The sequence below is a fragment of the Terrapene carolina genome, unplaced genomic scaffold, assembly GCF_002925995.2.
Source record: "Terrapene carolina triunguis isolate 2854851 unplaced genomic scaffold, T_m_triunguis-2.0 Scaffold112, whole genome shotgun sequence".
Classification (NCBI taxonomy): Eukaryota; Metazoa; Chordata; order Testudines; family Emydidae; genus Terrapene; species Terrapene triunguis.
This window is the reverse complement of record NW_020664463.1, coordinates 15232039-15257090: the sequence shown is the minus strand read 5'-3', so window position 1 is coordinate 15257090 and position 25052 is coordinate 15232039. Positions and strand designations below refer to the sequence as shown.

Sequence of the window (25052 nt, the reverse complement as noted above, 5' to 3'; positions counted from 1 at the left end):
ACCTCACTTCTTGCATCTGAAGAAGTGAGGTTCTTACCCACGAAAGCTTATGCTCCCAATACTTCTGTTAGTCTTAAAGGTGCCACAGGACCCTCTGTTGCTTTTTGTAAAGAGTTTGTGAGCCTGTAGTGGCCCTCCCTGTGTTTCAGAAACTATCCAAACTTGCCAGAGCATCACAGTATATACATAGCTAGGGCCTTGCATGTTGTATATAATCAACATGGTTATTTTGACCCCCTTGCACCTAGGTAGTTCCTTTACATTATGTTTGTTGGGTAAAGAGCAAAGTACACAACACCAGTGCTGACGCTTTGCAATGCCCAGCATGCTTTCTTTTGGGGATATCACACCCATCACAGAACCTATACGAGACCAGAGCTGGCTGACTGTAGTACAGGGAATTTTGTTTTATTTTAAAACATTACAGAGTTTTCCAAAGTTTTACTATATCTTATTTTAGAACTTAAAAACTATTTTAGAGAATGCACACTATTCAAACAAACAAACCCAACCCAAATCTTAAGATTTCCCTCACCCCATTGCACAGCCTGAAGTCTCCAGGAAGGTAGAGTGCTAAGATAATGTCACCAGCAGAGTGCCTGCTCTGACATTACACTAAGCGTACCTGTCAACCTGCTACAGGCCAAATGTGAGACACAATGTATGATGACACCCAAAAGAAGAGATATAAGAAAGTCATTCAGGCAGGAAACTTAAAATACGGTGGGATTCATTCTTGTAATGTAAATGATTCTACAACTTCTCTTTCAACAGGGTGAGGGTCTATGCTCTACGTTATGTACTAGGTTAAATGATCATAATGATACCTTTTGACCTTAAAATTCATTAATCAATGATTCCTTGTTTCTGATGTAAATAATTATTAACAATAAAAGTGAAGAGGCCCCCAAATCTGTTGCAAGGAATTTTGGGACTCAGTGAGGCCTTAAAATGAGGGACAACTCGGAGGTTTGATACCAAATACAAGCCTGTGCCCCTCACTGGGCCTAGACATTGCAAACCTGACATTTATTTTCTGAAGTAAGTTTTATGTTAGCATAAATGTGTGGAATGTCCTCTTCACTTGGTTATTTGGGGCATTCAGCATATATTTCTAAAGCGGTTGGATTTCCCCCCACCTTGATCTATTTACAGTTCTCTTTTACGCACAAAAAACATTTTCTGTAACCTCAGTTTCCTGATTCAGCAGATGTGATGTCAATTATTTACGATAACAAAAGTGAGACAATGCCTGAGGTTTGTGTGGGATGGAGGTAAATTTGAATCTGTAAAGAAGGACAGTGGGTTAAGTGTCACACAGGTTGCCAACTGTTCCTTTTGGTCAGATAATAGAGCAGTGGCAATTGTAGAATTTGGAGATGAACGTTCCTCCCTTACCCACCTCCCCCACAGTGAAGGCATTACGTCAGTAATTATGAGCCATTTTGAGGTTTTTACTGGTCAGTAAATGTCTGGCAAAAGGAATTAAGGGTCTGAGACAAAGACAAAGGCTTTTAAAGTGCTGTCCAGTCATTAATTGACTTGTGGAAACTGCAGAACGGGTCATTAACATTATCATAAAACCTTTTATTTCAGACATTCTAACTTTGCTGCACTGTTGATGGGGCTTTCCCCTCCCTGGGCCATTTTAAAACATTTGTTTCTCACCATTCAGAGGCCCATTAACTACTCCATTAGGGCAAGCTCTATTTCAAAGAGTTTAATTTTAAAACTAATTGGGAGTGGATAGAGCTGGGGACTAGGAGACAGGACTCCAGCATTCTAATCCTAGTTCTGCCACTGATTACTTGCTATGTGATCTTGAGCAAGTGACTCTGCACCTCTGCTTACCTACCTGTATAACTGGTTTCAGTAATACTTACCAGCCTCTGAAATGGAAATTGTGAGGCTTACAAGATGCTTATACCCTTTTGTAAGATTATAAAAGCCCAAAGGAAGCTCAAAAGGTTCTTCCTAATGATATTACATGGTTCATTAGATTAGTGCGTGGCAGACTCTGAATGAAGACCATGGGCTAGAGAATATTGCTTACCTGCTATCCTTCCAATTGGCATTGCATGCTCCTCAGGAGGGGAGACGGACACCATGATGTGGTTCATGTATGCTAACTCTTCCCGGTGGGACAAATTGATAGGCTTTACCTCCCTGTGTAGCCCATCCTCAGACAACCGTGATGGTTTGAATTCTACAGAATGCCTGGGGTTCAGTATCAAAGGGTGCATGATGGGGCTGGGCATCAGCTGGATGACCCTGGTGTTCTCTTGGCGGGGGCTGGAAGGCTTCTGTAGTACTTCAGGAGGAGGCGGGCAGTGGTTGTTTTCTATAGGAGACACTGAGAGAGGGTAGGGCTCTTGATGGTTGTTCTCTTGGTGATGCCTTGTCCCTGGGACCCTATCAGCTGGGGAGAGGCGGCGGATAGTGTTGTCCAATGGGGACTTCAGCGACCGCTGCTCGGGGTCTGGTGACGGCCGATGATTGGTGGTGATAGGCGATCTAGAACGATGCAACAGTTCAATGGTTGGGGGGTTGTGATGGACTGTTTCTGCTGATGGTCTTGAAGGTCTCTGGACAAAGTTGTCTGGGGAGAAAAGGTGAAAAACATAGATCATGATGAGTGTGACAGACCCACAGGACCTAACTCAAGATTCAGTGCCTTTCTGGAAAATATGCTCTCGCACAAGTTATTGGGCTCCCCCTGAGTGAAATTTAATGGCCTGTGATATACAGGAGGTCATACTAGATGTAGTGTGTTCTGGACCACACCTCTATGAATCTGCAAAAAACTCATCGACACATTTTAACATAGTCTTCATTATATCTGAGAGGGAGGGACTGTTGTCTATGAGAGTAGGAAATTAGTGGTTAGGACATCTCCGTTCTAGTACTAAGTCTCCAACGAGTTTCCTGTGTGACCTTGGACAAGTGGTCTGTACTCCCAGAACCTCAGTATCCTCACCTTTAAAAAGAATTACAATTATTGTTTGCAAAGCATTTTAAGATCCCTTGATGAAAGGTGTTATATAAGTACAAGTTATTATTATTCATTTCCCTTTGTGCTACCTTCAAAACTGAACATAAATTTGTCCTAAGCCAACATAACCTGGCTTTCCTACAGTAATTTAATAGTGTGAGCGTCAAAGCCACGTAGGTGGGAAGCACTCAATTAATAGTAGGAAATCAGAGAGGGTGGCAAGAGAAACTTCATACATGGCAGCTTAATGGGGGATGTGTCTTTGTTAGACCTAACAGCTTTGTTTCTGTGCATATGTTACAAAGACCTGGATGCATGTTTTGTCTTTCATGTTACTCTGCTTGCAGGCCCTGTAACTTAAAATTGAAGCCCAGAGCCAGCAGCAGAGTGGCTCAAGACATGGGACGAGTACTGGATACATTAGTCATAGAGTTGTAGAAATCAGAGAAGGAAAAAAAAAAAAAACCCTGTTAGATCACCTTGTGAATATCACAGCCTAACGCTTCACTGGCAGGAAGTTTTGACTGATAGCCGAAATTTCACCCAATCACCACCTATAAACCCTCTAGAAGTGTCTCCACCAAGATTTTTCTCTTGTAGGATCATTCCAGATGAAAACCTTTTAGAGTGTCTGATGCTGGAAAAAACAGTTTGGGTGGACCTTTTGACACTAGCAGCATCCCTTAAAATTAAAAGTACATGCATCTGATGAAGTGGGTTCTAGCCCACGAAAGCTTATGCCCAAATAAATTTGTTAGTCTCTAAGGTGCAACAAGGACTCCTCATTGTTTTTCCTTAAAATGAAGGAGAGCTCAGAAAGCATGGATTTAGAATACCATCTGAAAGGGTTGTTAACATCCACAAAACAAAACATTTGCTTCAATTAACATAAAATAAACTGATTTTGGCTGATTAAGGCCGTAGTTTTCTGAGTAGAAAGCTACAAAGAGCAAACAAGGTGGGTGAAGTAATATCTTTTACTGGACCAGCTTCTGTCGGTGAGCTTTCAAGCTTACACAGAGCTTGTCTCTCTCACCAACAGAAGTTGGTCCAATAAAAGATATTACCTCACCCACCTTGTCTCTCTAATATCCTGGGACCAACATGGCTATAACAGCCCTGCATACAACAGAGAGCAAAGGCTAACAGGTTTTTATCTAGAAAAACAAAGCTCAAATTTCAGCCCTGTTTGCCAATAGCCTCAGGTGATAAGAGCAGGAAACTGTTAGGCACATGTCAACAATCAAAACAGGTAAATGTGACTGTCTTATTTGTTCACTCATTCACTCTGCTCCTTTAAGAAGGCTTGTTCTCATTGCTCTCTCCTCCTGTCAAGGGAGAACTGCCCTTTGAAGCCCCTATTCAGGCAGAAAGGAATATATGGGCTCCTTGCCTACCCTGGAATCCACGCAAGCTGCAGTAGAGGGATCAGCACCGACCCATGCAAAAACCTTAGCATACAATGCTCTATTGCTGGGAAGATCCAATTCCAGTCAGCACTGGCTCAGTGACCTTAAACTGACTCCTCTGCCCCCCCAAATGGCCACCTACATGATTTGCCAGCAGCCATCAGTTTCCTTGTGAAGGCCTAGGAGGAAGCTATGCTTGCCTGGAGTTTATTTATGATTCACACACCTGAGGTCATAAACAAGAAAAATGTATTTGTGTAGCTAGTTAGGTTAGGAACAACGAAATGGCAGGAGGAAATGAAACTTACAGATCTAGGCTATGCTCTGACTGCACCGGATGAAAAACAAAGTTTAATAATGGGGCTTCAAAATGGGTTTAAAGTACATTGTGGCCAAAGATGGCTTTGAGTTTGGCCAATAGATATGGAAAGGCCCACATTGCTCAAACATTGCTCAAAAACCATGGCCTGGTCTATGATCCTGCCTAGTGACTTCAGTTTAAACTGTGCTTAAGGAAGAATGTTCAGTGAGCATAGATGGGACCTAACATCCATTAACCACAACCGAAGGAAAACCCATTTAGTTACGACTGCTTCCCCCATACCTGGCCCTGGTCATATACAGTGCCCTGTTTTCTACGGGCTGCCCACTTAAACCGCCACATATTCATTCAAATGCATTATGCTCATTCTTGGGCTAGATGAGCAAAGATGCTTGAGAAATGAGAGAGCAACCAGGGACATTGCATTGAGTTCATCCTGATGTCTAGTAGCAGTGCCGTGCTTCTGTATGGGAACTGAGTCTGTGTACTGAGCTGGAGCAGGACTGAACTCAGCCCAGGAGCAGGAAGGAATGCCTTACGCTGCTCTCTACTGAAACCTCTGGTGGAAACATTATGCAACATTGACGGGCTCCAGAGATGGGCACCTTCAGCCCCCTCCTTCGCCAGGGGACGGGATGCTGCAATAAGGATCCTTTAGTGAAAGGCAATGGATCTCAGAGGACTCCCTCTCAACACCTCTATCAAACCTAGCAGGACCAGAAAAGGGCTCACTTTGACATTAAATTCCCTTCATCATCCTCTTAATTTGGAAACTGACGCAGTTAAAACACACTGATGGTCAGATCCGGCTGCCCTTACTGAATAAGGCACTTTACTCTGTGAGCACTTCCACTGTAATGAATGAAACCAAATGCGGTAAGGTGCTTCTCACTGTGTGTAAGGGAATCAGAATCTGGCCCTAATAAATTAAATATCCCTGTGCATGCACTGCACCAGCTCGTGCCAGAATGAACACGTGAACACATCTGCCTGTGTTGGAATGCACCCTCAGACCATCCTTTCCATGTAGCTTTTTAAAAGTGAACTGAATGTTGTGGAAAGTTGCTGGCCTATCTGATCCCTGTAGGGATGGGTGGGTGGAAAGTTGCTGGACTGACAGTCCTGGTGACTGAAGCCATCTGTTTAGCTACAGAACAAGTGCAGGCAACAACAGTGAAAGCTTCCTCCACAGCATCCCAAGTCATTCAATGCTGATTCAGAGGGACCACTAGAGATGAGGGGCTAATTCAGTCTCCGTGGCTCATTTGGCCCTTAGTATCTCCACAAAAGACTGCCAACACGGGGTTCCAAACCAATGGCAGTTGTGGTGGCGTTTTTGTAAGAGATGTGAATGATTGCACACTGGGAACGGAACAAACTGGGAACTGACCGTTAAACTCACTTTGCATAGGCTGTGAAGAGCCAGGAGGCTGTAGCAACTCTTGGCCACTACTGATTTTGGATGGATTGGTTTCAAAACAGACGTTAAAATGATGATGATCCTTAGGAGCAACTCCAGCCTCAGGTGGAGAGTTAAACGGAGAGGGAGATTGCAGAGGGAAAGAGAATGAGAGAGACCTCATCAGGGAGGGATACAAAAATCAATTTGATATCTGTGAAACTAGCCTTAAAGAAAATCAAGCTTGAGGAAGGTCACATGCCAAGGAACCTACTGGCCCCTCTCCACTGGTCATTGTGAGTTAAGCTGGGGTGAATACCCAGTAGAGAACACAGCACAGTAAAAAAAAAAAAGAGTAGATGCAGGAAGGCAGCAAACATTTAGCTGGGCAAGTTCCTCACGCAGCAACGTGAGACAATGAAGGGGGCACAGCAAGAGAGTCAAAAGTACGCAAGACGCACTCGTTACCTGCCTGTGAATGCTTGGCATAAAGAGCTTCTCTCACTGCCCAGAGTATGTGGCTGGGAGTCCATAATGAAAACATTTGTATCATTCCATATGTAGCAAAATAAAAATAATAAAATGAAGCTAATTGTAGTGGTTGGGAATGAGTATGAAGAAAGGAACCAGCGTCACAGCACTGAGTGCTCTAAGGACCAAGTAAAATAGGGCTACAAATCGCCTTAAGAGAGGGGACTTAAAGGAAGCAATCAGATTTGGTTTAGCAAGTGATGCAAGCGAACGCCTAGTCAAACAACACTGTGAAATCTTCTGTAGCTCAGGATTGAAACCAGGTGCTCACTAGCTCAGGATCATCATTCTGATCTACCATTCCCTTCTTTTGCTAGTCTGGGATGTTTAGGCAGCTGTAAGGGGCTATTAGTGTTTCTGTTAGAACCTGGCTGATACTGGGCATATAAAGATGGTTAGTTTTTTTGTAGATGCTGAGGCACTTTGGGTCTTATTCCTGCTTCCATAGAAATCAATGGGAGTTGGCCCCTACTGTTAATGGAAATTATGTACAGTGATCAAGTGGAAAAGTGATCCCATTGATGACAGAGTTGTGTGCAGTAAGGGACACTTGGTGTGGGAACCATTCTACTAGATCATTAAATCTAGAGCCTTTAAATCACTGGATAGGCTTAAAATCATAACTATACTCTTCTTACACCTGTGATTTAGCTACCCCAGCCTAACAGATTTTGCCCAAAGGAACCGAGTACTAAAATACAAAATGTTCAAACCCTAGAATTTTCCCAGTATGTTCTTCATCACACACATTTCACAAAGGGTTCACCTGGCCCATTCCCAGTTTTCCATTAAAAAAACAACAAACCCTTGTGTGTGATTCCAGGACTCGTGAAAGTGAGAAATGAATAACAGCCTCTGCCTAAAGCCAGGTATACTGGGCAGGAACTCTGTAAATTTCCTTCACTCAGCTCTGCCAGTGCAACCTACTCCTGACTTGCATCACCTTCTTGTTATTCTAGTCCTGGCATTCTCATACAGCTTTGCCAATGCCCTTCAGCCTTGCCCTACAGTGCCTCCTGTTATGCCAGTCCTAGGCTCCCCACAGAGCTCTGCCAATGCCCCTTAATCCTGTCCTGCATCATACCTCATCTGAATTTTGCAAAATTGTGCACTTCTAGGATGAGCGGGGACTAGGGTGAAATCCAAACTGTTTTTTATTTGTGATTAAGGATGGGAGATACAGAGAACGGCTAGTTGAAATTTTTCTGTCAAAACTTTTTTGGGATGGAAAATTGGGTTTTCAACTAAACACAAATTTTCCTGGAAAGTGTTTTCTTCCAAAAAAATATTTTTTGTCAGAAAAACAAAAACCGCAAATCTGAAAAATATCATAAAAAAGTCCAAACATTTTCTGACCAGCTCTAATAAAGAGTAAAAGTGCCCAATATCTGCCATGCCATAAAAGCAAATCCATTCAAAAAAGCACCACTTGTTATGCATTGTGGGGAGATATCTGCAAACAGACTGGTGAATTTGTCTATATTGCCTCCAGATTTTATCACAATAGTAAAACAAACTAAATTTAAGCAACAGTTCTACAAATGTTTCTTTCATCTCCCCAACTATGTATGTGTCTATCTTATCTATCTAGTGTTGATCACAGTGACAATGTGTTGAAATTTCAGTTCAATCTCAGAAGTTAGGATTTTCCAATAAAAGAAAGACATTAGTGCTGATGACAGGCCTCTTTGGTCCTGCCACTATCTAAGATCTAATGGTCAGGATAATTATTTATTTATTAATTTATAAAATGTGCTTAATTATAAAAACACATTGCGCAGGTGCAATATTTGAAAGAGAAACACACACACACACACATATATATAAAGAAGAACAGCCTTTCCCTGAAAACAAAATAATTACCAATCTTACAATTAAGGCAAAAGTTGAGCAAAAAAATGGACCTGGCACCATGCCATACATGTTAAAAGTCTCTAGATCCACCAGAGGAAATGAATTCCAAAGTCAAAGTCTCCAGTCCCTAATTTACAGCCAGCCAATCACAAGTGCAGTAAGAGTACATAAGGTGGGAAGGGAGTTTTCTTTCCCATAAAACTAGGGAAAGGAAAGTTCTGTGCAACAGAGTGGGTTCTATATATAAGCTCCAGAAAAGTTATCCCCACCTAGTATATTTTTAAACAGGCTTTGAAGCAGGACAAAATAGCGGAAAATAAATGAAGATTTACATAAGCAAAAGACTGAAATATTATAAAGCACTAAGAATTTGCAACCAAATGGCTTGGTGGATCAGCTGAACATTCTAACAACTAAAGGACTGTTCCACTTTTGAAGGGAGAGATAGTTTTAAAATGAAATTTTTATTGGTTTAGAGTAAGAAAAAACCTCCTGATGGCCTCATCCAAACTGCTGACATAATGACACCTCCAGTAATAAAAGAGACATTATTACCTTCATCGTGGTTCTGGTGTAATATGACCTCTGGCTGAGCATGGATAGAGTTCCCAGGGTGGAAGAAAGGTGAAAATAGCATGCGAGCTTTCCTTTGCTTCAGGATATGCTGAAGGAGTTCATACAGCACGTCACCTGAAAGACAAACAGGCGGCTAAAGGAAATGAAAAGTTACAGACTCTTGGAGAAGACTCATTTGGCCATTGGATGCATGAATTCTAAGCTCCTGAGTGCCATTTTCAGATCCAAAAGTGCCTGCAAGAAGAACCCGCATCTTTCTCACTCCTGAGTAAGACTCCTTCTTGGCAGTCCAAAAGTTGTGCATGTCACGCAGAGGCAACAGTAATGAAAAGTGGGGGGGGAGCAATATAAACCTCAGTCCAGTTGCACTTAATAGTCTGGTGGATAGATTTTGTACTTCCACATCACCTCCCATCTGAGGATCTCAAAGCACTTTACAAACATTAGTTTAATAAGAGGAGGTGTGAGACTTAATTATGTCCCAGTTTTGCAGATGGGCAAACAAGGGCATAGATTGTTTAAGTCATCCAGGCAAAGCTTATACAGCAGGTCCGAGATAGAATGACGATCAGCACCCAGATCTCCTGGCTTTGAGCCTTCTGCTTTAACCATTATTCAACACTTCCTCCCTTAAGTTTTACTGTATAATGAGGTTTTATGCTGGAGAAGATATACATTCCATTAAAAAAATATCACTGATGCTCCTCCACACTGGTGTGTGTGCTGTGGCCGTGATGTTCCTGTGTCGTTATGACATTCTATGGAAATCTAATAGAATGTTGATAAATTCTCCCAACGGTAAATTTAGCAGGTCAGTCAGGCCTAGATTCGCGAAGGTAGCGAGGCACCTAACTCCAATTGTCTTGTGGGTGTTAGCAGGAGCAGCACTCCTCCTCTAAGCATTCGGCGGCGAGGGTCCTTCCGCGCCGCGTCCCGGAGCGAGTGAAGGACCTGCCACCGAATTTCCGCCGAAGACCCGGAACAGAAGGACCCCCGCCGTTGAATTTCCGCTGAGGGCGGCAAAATGCCGCCACCCAAATCCTGCCACCCTAGGCGACCGCCTAGGGTCGCCTAGTGGAAGCGCCGGCCCTGGGTGTCAGTACAGACTCACACAGAGCTACCTCCCTCAGGGCTAGCGCTCATTTATTAGCAGTGCTTCAGGAGTCTTGTTCCCATTCCAACAGCACGGCATGGGAATAACTTCCAGCACTGCTAGAGTTTGCAGGTAACAATATGGTGGCCTTAAAGGAACGCATATTACAGTTGCCAGAAGACTGATTGTTTATGTGGTGATTAATTTACTGTGAGAATATTTCACCTTTCAGTGACCCCCCCACCTCCAACTGTACAGTGGGCAACAGTGGAGGTGCTTTTTGCCTTTTATAGCTGGCGACAATGAAGCAGTTAAGTAGAAAGAGTTAACCAAAGCACAAAATGCAGGTGACTCTAAGTGCCCCGGGGTGTGTGTGATTAATCTTAATAATACCACATGCAGCCCTTTGCCTATCTCCTGCCCCCACATGCAGGAGTGAACAATATTCAACAATGGTACTTTGCCTGAAATATTAACTAATTTTCATAGGTCCTTTAACTGTCTTAATTAAAGTGGCATTTAGGAGACCTTGGATTTTCTATTACTGTTATTTTTCTTATTTTTATAACACCTGTAAATCCATTTCATATTCAGCACTTGCCACTGTAAACCTCCAAGGTTCTACCTGTCGGTCAAAGATACTAAACCTTTTTTGTTTATTTCGTAGCTATTTCAGCCTAAGTCATCCTCATTTCCATAGTCTGACTTTTGGCTCTATTTCTCTGTCTTGGCTGCCTTTACTATGTCAGGGGTGACTTTGGAGCACTTTTAAAGGAGTCTGTAATGCCTGAAAAATTAATTAAAAACGAAGCCTCATATTTAATACATAATGAGAGACCAGAGAGGGATTTTACCACGTAATTTGTATTTTACAGAGCAAGATAGAGACACACACATAAATTGTGCCAGATCACTCCAGGAGAATACAGTGGTCATCCTTAAAAACTGCCCACCTTTGCCTTAGGCCAAGTCTACACACAGCTTTTAGACCAATATAAGGATTTCATGAGGGATGTGATTTCCTACAAAACAGTACAAGCCTTTGTGTGGATATATTGGTTATACTGGCATAATGGTGTTTATCCTGGTATAGCTATTCCCATTAGGGAAGGGGAATAAGTGATACTGGAATAAGCACATTTATACTGCTATAACTGTATCTACACAATGGGTTATAATGGTATAACTGTTTTGGTTAAAAAAAAAAAATCACAACCCTCACTGAAATGCCCCTATCAGTATAGTTAAAGTGGTGCAACTTTTGAGTGTATGGAAGCCCTTAGCTAACTTAATAACATTAGGGCAGAAATGGCATTATTCATTTCCCTATACTTCAAATACAGGAATATCTGGGAAATACTTCAAATACGAGATGATGTTATTTAGTGATCTATAGTCATCTAAAAGTTTTAAGGGCGACCTCTGTGCCTGTTATTGCTGTATGTGGCATAGATTTAGCAGGCCTGAATGGAATGTTTTCTCAAAAGTTTGTCAACAGCTACCATAAAAAAATTAGAATAAAATTTTAAATTGAGTTCACAGATCAGTAGTCAGTAAATCATGCCTCACATTCAGCAAAGTATGAGCTCTATTCACAGTGAGGAAATGAATTCTAGAGCCAAGGATTCTCCTCCGTGAATGCTCAGTCCCCAGCCCGCAGATGCTTAAATCCAGTTGACGTCAAGTGCAGTAACAGTACATGCAGGGACAAGAGAGGTGTCTCTCCTAGACAGCTGGTGCTGGGGATAAGGGAAGGCCAGTTACATGCAGCATAGTGGGTGCTACATACAAAACACCAGAAAAGTTGTCCTGCCCCAGGTTATGTATTTATTTCTTAAGCAGTCAATGGGACTTAAGCACATATTCAAGTGCTTTGTTGAATCGGGGCCTATATGAAAAAAGGATGGGCCAGATCCTGTAAGAGGATGCTAGTAGAGGGAGGTGCCTTCGGGGAGTCACAAGGTTAGTGTCTTTCAGAACTACTCCACATTTTGATTGGTTAGTGCAACACGATCTGTATTCCTGTGTCTTTACATTGGAAGTCTGATAGCAGCTATTTTCCAGGCACTCAGTTCAAGCTGTATGATCATTTCTGGTAGCTGATTGAATTACAAGCCTTTTTATTTAGCAGGGGTACCCTGTATGGTCATAAAAAGAAAGCTAACAACTTTTATTTAGAACCATTCATTCAAATTTAGTTAAACAGCCCTGACACAGGAGAGGAAGGAGGTTCAGTGTGATTGTAATGCTGAAGGCGACAGACTGCAGGGAATATAAATACAGGCAGGTGACACACACATGTTTCTAAATCTTCTGTGTGAGTACATAACTAAATTATTTGGCAACAGGAGGATTGATTCACACACCTGCCTGTGCTTTGCCTGGGGCTGGACTCCAGCATGTGAGAGAATATGGGCAGAGTAATGGGAAGCCCACGGGAGCTGTAAAAGAGAGGAAAGGTCCCCAGGGATGAGTTTTGCTGAAGCTTTTAGCAGCACAATCAGCTGAGTCAACCATGAGGCAGAATGCTAATGCAGGCTTCTTAAGAGGCTGGAGCAGTTGATTAACTCCCTACTGTAGTTGGGTCTGTGAAATGATAAGCCTTTAAAGGACAGAGCTGGATGTTCTAAACTGCTGCCAGGCAGTCTCTCTCTGGGTTTTGCAGAGGGTTTTAACTAGAGATGGGCCAGGCACTCTCAGTTTGGATTGGGATCTAAACTCTCTCAAAGTTCAAGGGTGTTTGGATCTCTCTCTCCCTCACCCTTTCTTATTTTACTGGATATTTCACTCTTCCCTGGCCTAGTCTGCATAGCTGTCCTTGTCTTTCCCTTCCCACCCCAACAACTATGGCTGTCTTTTCTTGTCTCTGCAACCCACCTTTCATGGCTCTCTTCCTCCCTCCCTTCCTTCCCAGAGTCTGTCTCTGCTTCCGTCTCTTTCCTGCACCCTGTGTGGCTCCATCCTTCCTGGTGTAGATAAACCTCACCTGAATGAGGAGACCTGTATCGAAAGTCCTCTTTGGTCAGGAGCAGGAGTGCTTTGCCATTCATCTCAAAAGTGTTGCTGTCAATCGGCCTCAGAGAAAACTCCTTCTCTGCCCACTTGAGCCACTGGGCCACATCATCCCTGCTCCAGTAAACTGGCTGCAAGCCTGTGGGAGATAGAAACACTGTGGTCATGTTAAGAAACTGGAACAAAGGGTAAGCGATTCTGGGAAAGGACTAGTGCAGGGGTCGGCATCCTTTCAGGAGTGGTGTGCCAAGTCTCATTTATTCACTCTGATTTAAGGTTTCGAGTGCCAGTCACACATTTTAAAGTTTTTAGAAGATCTCTTTCGATAAGTCTATAATATATAACTAAACTATTGTTGTATGTAAAGTAAATAAGGTTTTTAAAATGTTTAAGAAGCTTCATTTAAAATTAAATTAAAATGCAGAGCCCCCCGGACCGGTGGCCAGGACTCAGGCAGTGTGAGTGCCACTGAAAATCAGCTCTGCAGGCGTGCCATAGGTTGCCTACCTCTGGACTAGTGAATCAGTAACTGCATTTGGATGCAAAGCCTGAGATTGGTCTGGGGCAGCAATATAAAGTTACATCCACGCCCCAACGCCTGACTGTGAAGTGCTGTGTTAATCAGCATGTGTCTGCCTCTAAACAAGACACAAGACCACAGCTTTCAACTGGCTGGATAGAGATTGTGCTCATCTACATACAGTTATGTTGATTCGTGTGTGTGTGTGTGTGTGTGATTTTTAAGAATATAATTATACTGGAACAACCCCTAGTTTAGATACACTATAGTTTAGTCCCCTTCCTACATAGAAATAATCTACACTGAAGAGCTCAAAAACTTGTCTCTCTCACCAACAGAAGTTGGTCCAATAAATGATATTACCTCACCCACCTTGTCTCTCTAATATCCTGGGACCAACACGGTTACAAAAACACTGCATACTATACTACTATAAGCACATTTGTACCGATATAACTGTTCCCTTACAAGCAGGGTTGTGTCAGTTTAACTATACTGATAGGGATAAAATGATACAACTTTTGTGTATAGACCAGGCTTAAGTTTGGTCTCGGTGCCTGATCTTACTACCAGTGAAGTTAAAGGGAGTTTGGCCATTGATTTTATTGGACACAGGATGAGACCTGGGATGGATGAGATTAAAATATCAGTCTTACATACAATTTTAAAATGGCTTCCTTCCCATGGAGAAAAAGCAGCTTAATTTTCAGGCAGCTGCTTATACCTAGATAGATAGGCAGACAGATTATCTCTTATCCACTGGGAGATAAAAGCTTCCTTTCCTTTTCCCCTTATGAGATGACTCATTGTTTGACTTGTTACAATGCGTTATGTAGAAAGGAAAGCTTCACACTGCGCATAGAAACATAAAATTTGCCATATCTGATCAGATCTTTGGTACATAGCCCCTGGCAGTGCTTAAAATCTTATGCTTCAGAGCAAGATGAACCACCCTTCCTTATATTGCACCTGGCTGATTGTATGCTGCTGCATATGGGAAGACATTTCCTTCCTGACACACTATTCTATGAGACTGATTACCCCAATCTTTGCAAGCATAACTACAAATCTCGTAGTTGGTTATTTTAAAAAAAATGATACGCAGCCCTTTTGCCAGGGTTAAAAAAAAAGTCATGGGTAATGAATTCTGTTCTGCTGGTATGAAAGATTCAGATTCCCAAAGCAGCTAATCGGAAAGCCCCCGCATCAAGTTACATACAGAACTGAATCTGAGTCAGGAGGGAAATTGAGAGCAAGCTTCTGGAGCTTCAGATGAGCGCGTACTTGACTCCCGAAAGGAACGAGATACCGCTGATCTGAACAGCAGTATACTCAGCAGAAAGACACCATATCAAATCTGTCTTCATTTGTAATGTACTCCTTAGCATTGCATTATGAGCCACTTACAAAACAAAGAATCACATCTAATTGTCTCTGCAAGAGGACCTAAACTCTCTACCCCTCCCGCAATTTAGTCATTGGTTAGAGTGGGATCACTGAGGTGGGTGTTTTCTGTAGCTCCATCCTTAGGAGAAGGTCTATGCAAAGAGATGTGCACCATGGTTTAAAAAAATATTGAGACTCAGGCTCATCTTCCTCTCTGGTAGAAGGAATTCCACAGCCTAAGGTCCTCCCAGTGGAAACAAACTGTTTCCAGACCCCCAGAGTTTAATCCTGAGGACTGCCAACTGCAGCACTCGTGTCAATTGCAGCTCTTGTGGTTGGATACGAAGGATGAGGTGGGGTCTAATACAGCACAGATCTAGGACATTAAGGACTTTAAAAAAGAGGAGAAGGACCTTGAAACACCCACAAGTGACTTCCCCTGCCTTTCACACAAATACGGATGGTAACAAACACCCTAAAGAATATCCCCCAAAGTTTAAAACTATGTAATGTTTCTTTTCATTTCCTGTCAGGCTCTCCCAGAGCAACCATTTCCTCATTTATTAAACACCTGTTTCTTTTTCCAACCAACATGCCTCCCCTCCTCTCCCTTTTTCATTCATAGATTAACAGACTCTAAGACCAGAAGAGACTCCAGTGACCATCTAATCTGACCTCCTGCACTTGCATCTCATCTTTGATTCACTGAGACAACGTTGCTTGGATTGAATGACTCTTGTACTTGGACGTGGTGCTTTCTCAAAAATGCTTTCTAGATACACAGCCATGTCATTAGGGAATGCTGCATTCCAAAACATTTCCTAGTTTAGTCCTCAAAGTTCCAGTCTTTAAATCCTCCTTTCCCCAAGAAAGGTTAAACTTGTATCCTCCTGCAGGAGGAGACCTGTTAGGTATGTGTCATAGAGGAACTAGACTGTACTCTCTAGAGCAGTGTTTTTCAATCTATTGTCCACAAACCCCTGAGGGTCTACAGACTGTGTCTAAGGGGTCCATGAAAGGTTGCCATTACCATAGGACTGTGGTTTTCCACCTGTGGTCCATGGACTGCTAAGGGTCCGCAGACTATGTGTAAGATTCCAAAGGGGTCCGTACTTCCATTTGAAAATGTTTAGGGGTCTGCAAATGAAAAAAGGTTGAAAACCACTGCTCTAGAGCATGGAATCTGGGTTTTATTGTAAGGGAAACACCAAGTGTGTCTATGGAGCTATATAATAAATTCTAATGATAAATAAACTCTGCTCCCCAACAATCTTTCTTTTTCAACAAAAATTAATTCAGGCTCATGGAAGTAAGGGAGAGTCAGCAAGGCTAAGGCCAAGAACAGTAATGGCACAGGGTGTAGGGGTTTCCTATATGCAATTCTGTCAGTGCATCTCTCTTGAACTGCAATCCTGCTATTCTAGTCTTTGTGCCTCGACCACCAGCTCTACATATGCACCTCAAACCTGGGCAATGACACTCCTTTCACTTCCAGTGCTGCCTTCTCCCAGTTCCCTACTGCAAAGCTCCTCAGGCCTGACATGGAACACTCCCCGCTGTTTACTTCTGGACCCTCACTCAGCTCTGTCAATGCACCTCATTCCTGACCTGGAAGAGTTCTAAGCTTCTTCTGAACAGAGGCTTCCAGTGGTGCCAGTTAGTGTGGTGGTTTTGGCGTGTGGAAAATGAGAATATCAAGCTCATTTTAATTTGTGTCTTATTCTGTCGTTTGAACCAGTCTCTCCAGTGGTGATAGGCTAATGGAGTAACCTTCTACATGTCTAAAGCCTACTTCAGAGATTATCTCTGGGTAGCTAATTGGTGCAATTTAATTACAAACAGGTAGAAGCAGATATCTGCATTTTGATCTTTATTCATCATTGGAATTTCGGTAACATGGAAATCCAACTAGAGTTTTGATTATAAATCCAAAAGATGAAGCAAGACACCAAACTTCTCAACTGCATTTCATCTTCTGCTAAACGGTTGTGGCTTTTGTAAAAAAATACAAGATCCTCTCCATTTTGTGGCACACCAGTATGATAATCTCATGTGATCAGCACATTTTATAATTTACAGCGCATTCCTTTACAGAGTATATCACAAACAATAAAAATAATTATTTTTCCAGGCCCGGATCCCAAAAACTGGTATGTGAGTGTTTTCTGTTTGACCTGGTCTATACTATTAAGTATTACCATGTCTGAACACACTTGTGTTAGGTGAGTCAGTGATGAACACAGTTCACTGCTCTGGATAGACCAGAACAAACCATGTTCAGCATCATCTTGGCAACTGTTGTTCGGACACAGTAACATTTCATAGCGTATGCCTCTGTTCAGTCTACTCCTAGACACTGAATCACTTTGACTTTCTAATTCAACTTCCCCATTGGTAAAATGAGGTAATACTATTTACCTCCTACTGATGGGGGTGTTATGAGAATTAGTGTCTCTCTGTAGTGTTTTGAGCATATAAAGTGCTATCAAAGACAACAAAACGGGTTAACCACTTCTCCTCCTTGATCTTCTCCTCTCTTCTCATCCCTCCCTCACTTTCCTGTGGAACGATTTGCTTCAAAGCACTCTGTTCACTGCATGACAGTTCCTTTGCAGTGCTGAATCAATTCACTCCAGAGAGGCTTTTTGTGGAGGCGCAGATACTGCAATTTGAGTAAGCGTGAGGCAGGCTAACGTCACTGAAAGAGCTGCTGACACCTCATGGAAAGCTCCATTCAGAAACAATGCTGCCCTGTAGAGTATCACATGTTTTCTTTTCCTCTTTTTTTTTTCTTATTAAAACAGATCGTTTCATGAAAAGAAAGGTATCAAAGGGAGGGCTGTGCAGCTCAAGGGGGTTTTAAGGCAGAGAGGAAACCTAACTATACAGACCTGCTGATACTTCATTAAAACATTTGTCATATATTCGCCGTAAAAGAAAACGAACTCTGCTTATGTTTTTGGATGCTGTGTTCTATATTTTTGCCATTTCTTTTCCCATTGATCTTTATTACCAGGGACACTATGCAAGAAAACAGACTCTTTCTATATCCCCCTTATCCTCTAGTCTCAATAAAGGATGCCTACTGCATCATATTAAAGTAACAAAAAGCATTTACCAAACAAAACAGTGAGGATGATCAGACCTGTGCTACAAAATGAGGGCTAAATTCTGCCCAATCCAATGACCACTGAAATCAGTTAATCATTGACCTTACTGGGCATTGGGCCAAGCCTGTTGGGCAGCATCTTTCTCCTTAAAAATTCCCAATTAAATTAGGGAGGTGGCAGTGGTGGCTAGGGCCCTGGCTTGGGACTCGGGAGACCTGGGTTCTAGTCCTAGCTCTGCTGTGTGACTTTGGGCTAGTCACTTCACTACTTTGTGCCTCAGTTTCTCCATCTGTATTAAAAAAATAGGGATAATGATGCTGTCCTCTTTTGTAATGAGTTTTGAGATCCATGGTTAAAAGTGCTCTACAAGAGCTAGATATTGTTATTACTCCATGTGAATAAAGATGGCAGAGTCTGGCTCTGAGAGACTCACATTCTCTAGCTAGCCTGTCTTGTCAGCTCCTGAGCATTAGCTTCAATAGAATAAAATTATTTATAGTGCTTCTTACAGTCTTGAAGCAGCATATGCATTAAACAGGGAGAAAAACATGCACTCGCCTTTCTGACGCTGCAGGCTGGATCTTGGTATCTTAATAGATTATCTACTCCTGTTACTTATTCTTCACCTGAAGTCCTGCTTCTGACATTTGTTACATTAGCTGGGATAAAAATGATGAGGTCGATCCACTCTCATGCTCCAGGGCACAAACTGATAACCACCTGGAGTTAGGAAGAAACCCACTCCCAGCTCCTAGATATGGTAGCATTGCAAAAATAGGTGGAACAAAGAGGAACTGCTGGGGTGGTTTACACCTTCCTCTGAAGTAGCTGGCATAAACAGCAGGGAAAAAAAATCACACACACATACACACTTCAGAATTAACTGATTTAAAATGCCATGCTTTCCAAGTTTTCTGTGAGGCAACTGCAGGTCCCTAAAGAAGTGTTTGCTCTGGGCATTAAAAGAACTCTGAGCTGCATAGGCGCTCCACAATAACCCATATATTCATAGATTTTAAGGCCTAAAAGGACCGTTATGATCATCTACTCTTCCCTCCTGCATTATACAGGCCAAAGAATTTCATCCAGTAATTCTTGCATAAGACCATAACTTCTGGGTGAATGAGGGCACATTTTTATGAAAGATATCCAATCCTGACAATGGCAACACTAGCGTTCAATATCTCCCTTTTCCCGTAAGAGGAAAGGACATATGTGGTTCATATATGTACTGTATGCAGTAAATCACGTATTTTAGATGTACGTTACATATGAGTAGGTTGTGTAGTATACAGTATGAAAGAGGCCTTTTCCACATTAGTTCCAACGTGAGTCAATAGATGAGGTCAGAAGTTCAATATATAAATCATACGCTACTTACACAGCATTCACAAGTACATTACATATATTTTTGTTCCGTTTAGGCTGGGAGATTCCATCCTAATGCCTGACTGCCTTATAGGCAAAAAGAAGGGAGAGAGAGAAGAGGAAAAAAGAAAAGACTCCCCCTGTTCATTCATCCTTTCCAGAGAGCAGATGGAATTGTTTTCACTCCCACACTGCAAAGTACTTATCACAGCTGGGCAAACAGCAAAGGGACCAGCACATGCAAATCAGCAGCTTGGTTTTGTACACCCAGGGACTCAAGCATCATCACTCTGGCAGCGTCAGGCAGGGAAGCCCTGACTACAGAACAATACACAGTTCACCAGTGGGAAAATGTTCTAGAAATGCACTAGAAATGTTCACAAAAAGCAAACGTATGCTAGCAATCGGCGTGTTCTGAACTAAAGTAGAGGCTGGCTTTGGGTTGTTAATAATCTGCAATGTGCTGTATTACTCACATCACATAGCACACTGCCCATGGCAGAGAGAGGTGTGTTTGATGCAGGTTGGGGGCAAGAGAGTGGGTTTCTTTGCCCACCACTGTTAAGGTACTGTGGTCTGGAGGGGCGAACATAGGCTTCAGATCCAGAAAGGGGTCTAGTTCAGGCTCTGCCAATGATTCAATGTGGGGTCATGGGAAGTCACTTCACCTTTCTGTCTCAGTTTCCTCATGCAAAGGGCTCTGATGAGGATTTATTAGTGCTCTGAATACAGAGTCATAAAGTATAAGGCCAGAAGGGGACTACCAGATCATTTAGTCTGACCTTCTGTACGTCACAGGCCACCCGCACACTAAACCCAACAACCAACATTAGACCAAATTGTTCCCACCCGCAGGAGACTAGACTGTTCTGTGCCTCAGGCAGAGACTAGGAAGGACCGAGGTGTGCCAATGCCAGAGGCCGCTGCAATGAATGGCAGGGAAATGACTAAATGAGATCTACCCAGTAACCAACACCCACATGCTGCAGAGGAAGGCATAAAATCAGGTCACTGCCAACCTGACCTGGGGGGAAATTCCTTCCCGGTCCATGTATGGCAATTGGTTAGACCCAGAGGTGGATTAGGGCATTGTGGGGCCCTTGGCCAGAGCAAGTGGGGCCTCCTCCCCGCCCCTTCTGCCTGCAATCCCCTCCTGCCCCACCTCGGGGGCTCCTGCCGGGGAAATGGGGTCTGAGCGCCAAGGCTTGCCCCCCCCCATTCCCCAGCAGGAGTGCCGGGCGGGCAGTGTGGGGCAAGCCCCTGTGCCCTGACCCTACTCCCCGGCAGGAGTACTGGGCAGGCGGCCACAGCGGGTCGGGGTGTGGAGGGGCGCCCATTTTTCTGGGGGCCCCCAATTGGCTGGGGCCCCTGGGCACAGGCCCCTTGGCTCAGTAGCTAATCCACCACTGGTTAGACCCTGACCATGTGAGCAAGAACAAGCCAACCAAGCACCTGAGAGAGAGAATGCTCGGTGCCACCTCAGAGCCCTGGCCCACTCTGCCCAGTATCCCCTCTCCAGCCATGGTCATCCTGGAGGCTTTAGAGGACAGAGATCAAAAAATAAAATAAAATGCTATAAAAATGTTAAGTATGACTCTTGCTACCATTCCTTTACTACTACCCCTCTTTCTCTCCAGCTTACCAGTGTTCAGAGGAACGATGCAGGCCCAGGGCTTGGCTCTTGAACTAGAGAGCACAAACCACACGGAGCTGTTCCATGGAGATGGCTGGGGAAATGTGTGCTAAGTAGCATCAAGCTAATTGTGTTGAAGGGGTTTTAAGTTGAATCACAAATTGAGCGCCAATGCGAGGAATTACTCCCTCCTGAGACTGGAACTGAACCCTCTCCATTCAAAACAATAGCTCTGCCATTCTTATTACGGATGCTTTCCCAGTAGATGTTAGCACTGGCGGTCAGCAGGAGGAGGCCAGCAGGCATTTAAGACAGGGTGTTCCAGGGATGATAAAAACAGGATGGTTAAGGATTCTTATCTTCATGGGGAATTTCTCCTACTCCCAGTACTTGGGGGTGAAGAAGGGTAGGGTGACAGACACAGACAGATGGCTTTGTGGCATGCTCACTTACCTGGAAACAAGCATGCGGCACTGCAAGTGAGCTGGGACAGCTGGTGTGATGCCGACTGGGAGAGTGTGTGTGATGCAGCCCTGTAATGGGGACTTGCCTCCTTCCTGTTGGCCCATGTACTGGGGTAAGTGCCCCGAGGGGACTAGAGGGCTGTGAATGGTGACTCCTAAACTTGCCTGCTCTTAACAAGTGTCACCTGGATTGTAACCATAACAGGGCCAGAGCTACTGCAGCTGTCAGGGATTGTCCCCTCCCCTAATGGAAAGCTGGTCTTGCAAGTGGGGGCCCAGAGACACCAGCTATTAGGCAGGGGTAGCACGTCAATAAGTACCTCAGAAAAAGCCTCAGGCCAAAGTGTGCATAGGCCACCTTCAGCTCAGGCTGACTACGCCCCAAAGAGGATTAATTGGGGGGGTGAGCATTGATTGGTGGAGGGGAAGTTGACTAAGAGGTGTGTCTTGTGGGGGAGAGCAAATAGGATGGGGGAGGAACTTTACTGGGAAAGAAGGGACTGGATGGGGAGTGGAGGAGTTCTAGGGTGGGGAGTGAGGAGACTAGCCCGCGTTACCCAAACAAGACTTGCACATCATAAAAAAAATGTTGTAAAACTGGCTTTAATTATAATGTCAAGATGTAGAAGTTCCCCACAGTCCTGGCAGAAATCTAGCAGCTGTAGAATAACAGCAAAGGCCAACCACCTGAAATTCAAGAAGGGGCTCACAGACCTTTTGCAATGGGAGATGGGACTAAAGTAAAGAGCGGATGGCCACTGAATTCCTTTCACCACTGACCACAAGTACAGGGTGTGCTTTGTGCACACAGTCTACTTGTGAGCCCCGTATGCACCATGCATACTTCATTTTTCTGTATAAGTGCTAGAGAAATTAATGAGAGGTAGAATTCTGCAGATCACACAGATAATACCAGCTTTAACATCTGCCCCAGGGCTTACTCTGCTCCCTATGAGAAGCTCTTAATTTCTCACTAAGAGTATTGACTGTGTGAAGACCCTGCAAACTCTAGACACCCTGGTCTATAGGGCTACCCTGTCATATAATAAAATAATAATAAATAGATCAAATTGTTTTTCTAATGCAGCCTATGGAGAGTCTGTGAGAAACATATTGATTGAAAAATGCTCGAGTAGAATGATGAGGCTCTGAGCCCTGGTACAGGGAAATAAATCTTTCCAGCTCCCCACACCCATTGCCAAATGCAGCTTCCTGGAAGCAGCTATGGCCCTTTCTGGAACTGAAGTGAAAATCCCATGTTCCATCACCTCTCCTGACCTGCTGACACTACACATGGTTTGCATTTGCTGATCAAATGCACAAGCAAGACTCTAAATTAGCATGCCAGCCTGAGATAGCGTACTGATTAATGAGAGCGGATGAAGTCAGTAATAAAAAAAACCCTTGAAATGTGGTGAGGAAGAAGAAGGGAGGAGAGAGAGAGAGGCAGGCCGGCCGGCCGGCCAAACGCTCCAAAATTATACAAGGGAAAAGTTCCTTTTCCTTCCTTAGCTGAACTTTTCTTCACAGATGTAGATTAGCAGCTGAGGAAACCCACCTACAAAATTACTGCAGAACTGCATACCACACTTCTAAATAAAATACCAGAGGAATCGCCTCAGAATAATGCAAGCCAAATCCTGAAGTCCTTACTCAGGGCTGGATTCTGATATCATGATGACGGTGAGTGTAAAACTGGAGTAACTTACTATAGTCAATGGCGTTACATTGTTATAACTGACATCAGTATTTGACCCAAAGTTTTTATTCCTTCTTCTAACATCATTGGGAGTTTGCCTAAATCAAGACTGAGTAAAGCCAGAGTAAAAAGTGCACCTGACGACTTAACCCTGCAGTAGCAGTACTACTATTGTAAGCTGCATTTTGGATTGCAATTTTGGATCATTCTTGTAGAATACTATAGCACTCTGAGAAAGCATGGAAATCAATTAATTACAGCAATGATTTTATCTTCAGTTATCTTTATTTAATACTCACTATGTGTTTGTGAAGATAGTCACACCCACCCACAGCGCATATTTGTCACATATGGATTTCTCTCTATCTTGTCTCTAAATTGCAGGTGTCTGTAAGTTTTACCTGAGCACAACGCTTTCATCATCACCACCATCGTCATTCACAGTGACATACCAATGTCTTATGTACTAAAGTGGCCATGATAGATGTTCCAGGATTCTGGCTGGGGCAATTACCAATTGGAGGAGCTAGCAGTCACAGCAGTAAGTAAAAGGACCTACTAATGTTCTAGGAACTCATTAAAGAAGCCTTGTCAAACAATTTTTAAGTCCTTTTTATCCCCTCCAGCTCCCTTTTCACCTCTGTGCACTGTTTGTAAAGCCCTCTTAGGCCATGTCTACACTACCACTTATGCTGGCAAAACTTATGTCGCACAGAGGTGTGAAAAACACCCTCCCCTACCCCCGAGCAACATAAATTTCACCAGCATAAGTGGGACTGTGCACAGCGCTATGTCGGCAGGAGAGCTTCTCCCTTTGGCACAGACTGGTTACACGAGAGATCTTACAGTGGCGCATCGGTACAGCTGTGCTGCTGTAAGGTCTCTAGTGTAGACATAGCCTTAGAAGCCTGAAAATACCATTTCTTCCGGGGAGGATTAAGGCAGGATCCTTGCATCTGGACACCACATTCAGAGAAGGCCCTAATGCATCAGTGGCCAGTGAGCTGAGGAAAACATAGCACAGCCAATTCCTGCCAGTCACCCTCTCCTTCCCCGCTGTGGGGGCAATACCCAGGGAAGGAGGAAATTTGCTTGGGTCCATCGTGATCCATCAGTCATTCACGTCATGTCACAATGTGACTGTAAATAAGGACGGCAGGGGGTAATGTGACTTTTACTTGGGCAGTACGTGCAGCTGTTTAGGGGATGGGGATGGGTGAAAGTTTGGTTGGATCTGGTCCCAGTTACAGTTTTAATCCACCCTTGACTCCTTCCTAACTGATTCTGGCTGCTTTCCATGGAGCACACTTTGCTTTCCCTATTCCCGCTTCCAAAGGAGCCAAAATAAATGTCTTCTGTGGCTTGTTTCATTGCTTGTGCACCAATATATCCTAAATAACATTAGCAGAGCTTCGGGAATAATGTTCATTAACTAATTGCTTAGACCCAGCAAGCAGTAGCAGCCCACACGTTTGCAGGTAGAGGTAGGGGAGGTTGTCCTACAGGAAGTTTGTATTTTTAAACTTCTCAGCAATTTTCTTTTTAAGTCATACAATTTTTTAAGCTAGGTCAAATGTTAGGCTTAAACTAAATTGTGTTACTGTTTCCCTTTGAGGCCTGGTCTGCACTACAGAGTTAGGTCGATGTAAGGCAGCTTATGACTCACGGTTGACGCAGTGCAGAT

General features: G+C 43.4%; 1 protein-coding gene across 1 annotated transcript in view; it reads right to left on the bottom strand.

Annotated features, from left to right (window-relative positions):
• The window catches only part of ETV6 (ETS variant 6), a 163411-nt gene that overhangs the window by 18327 nt on the left and 120032 nt on the right, over positions 1-25052 (bottom strand). The window contains exons 3-5 of the mRNA XM_024202915.3: positions 13163-13327; positions 9063-9197; positions 2054-2599 (exon numbers count right to left, since the gene is read on the bottom strand). Coding sequence (XP_024058683.2) covers positions 2054-2599; positions 9063-9197; positions 13163-13327 — 846 coding nt within the window. The remainder of the gene's footprint in view (positions 1-2053; positions 2600-9062; positions 9198-13162; positions 13328-25052) is intronic.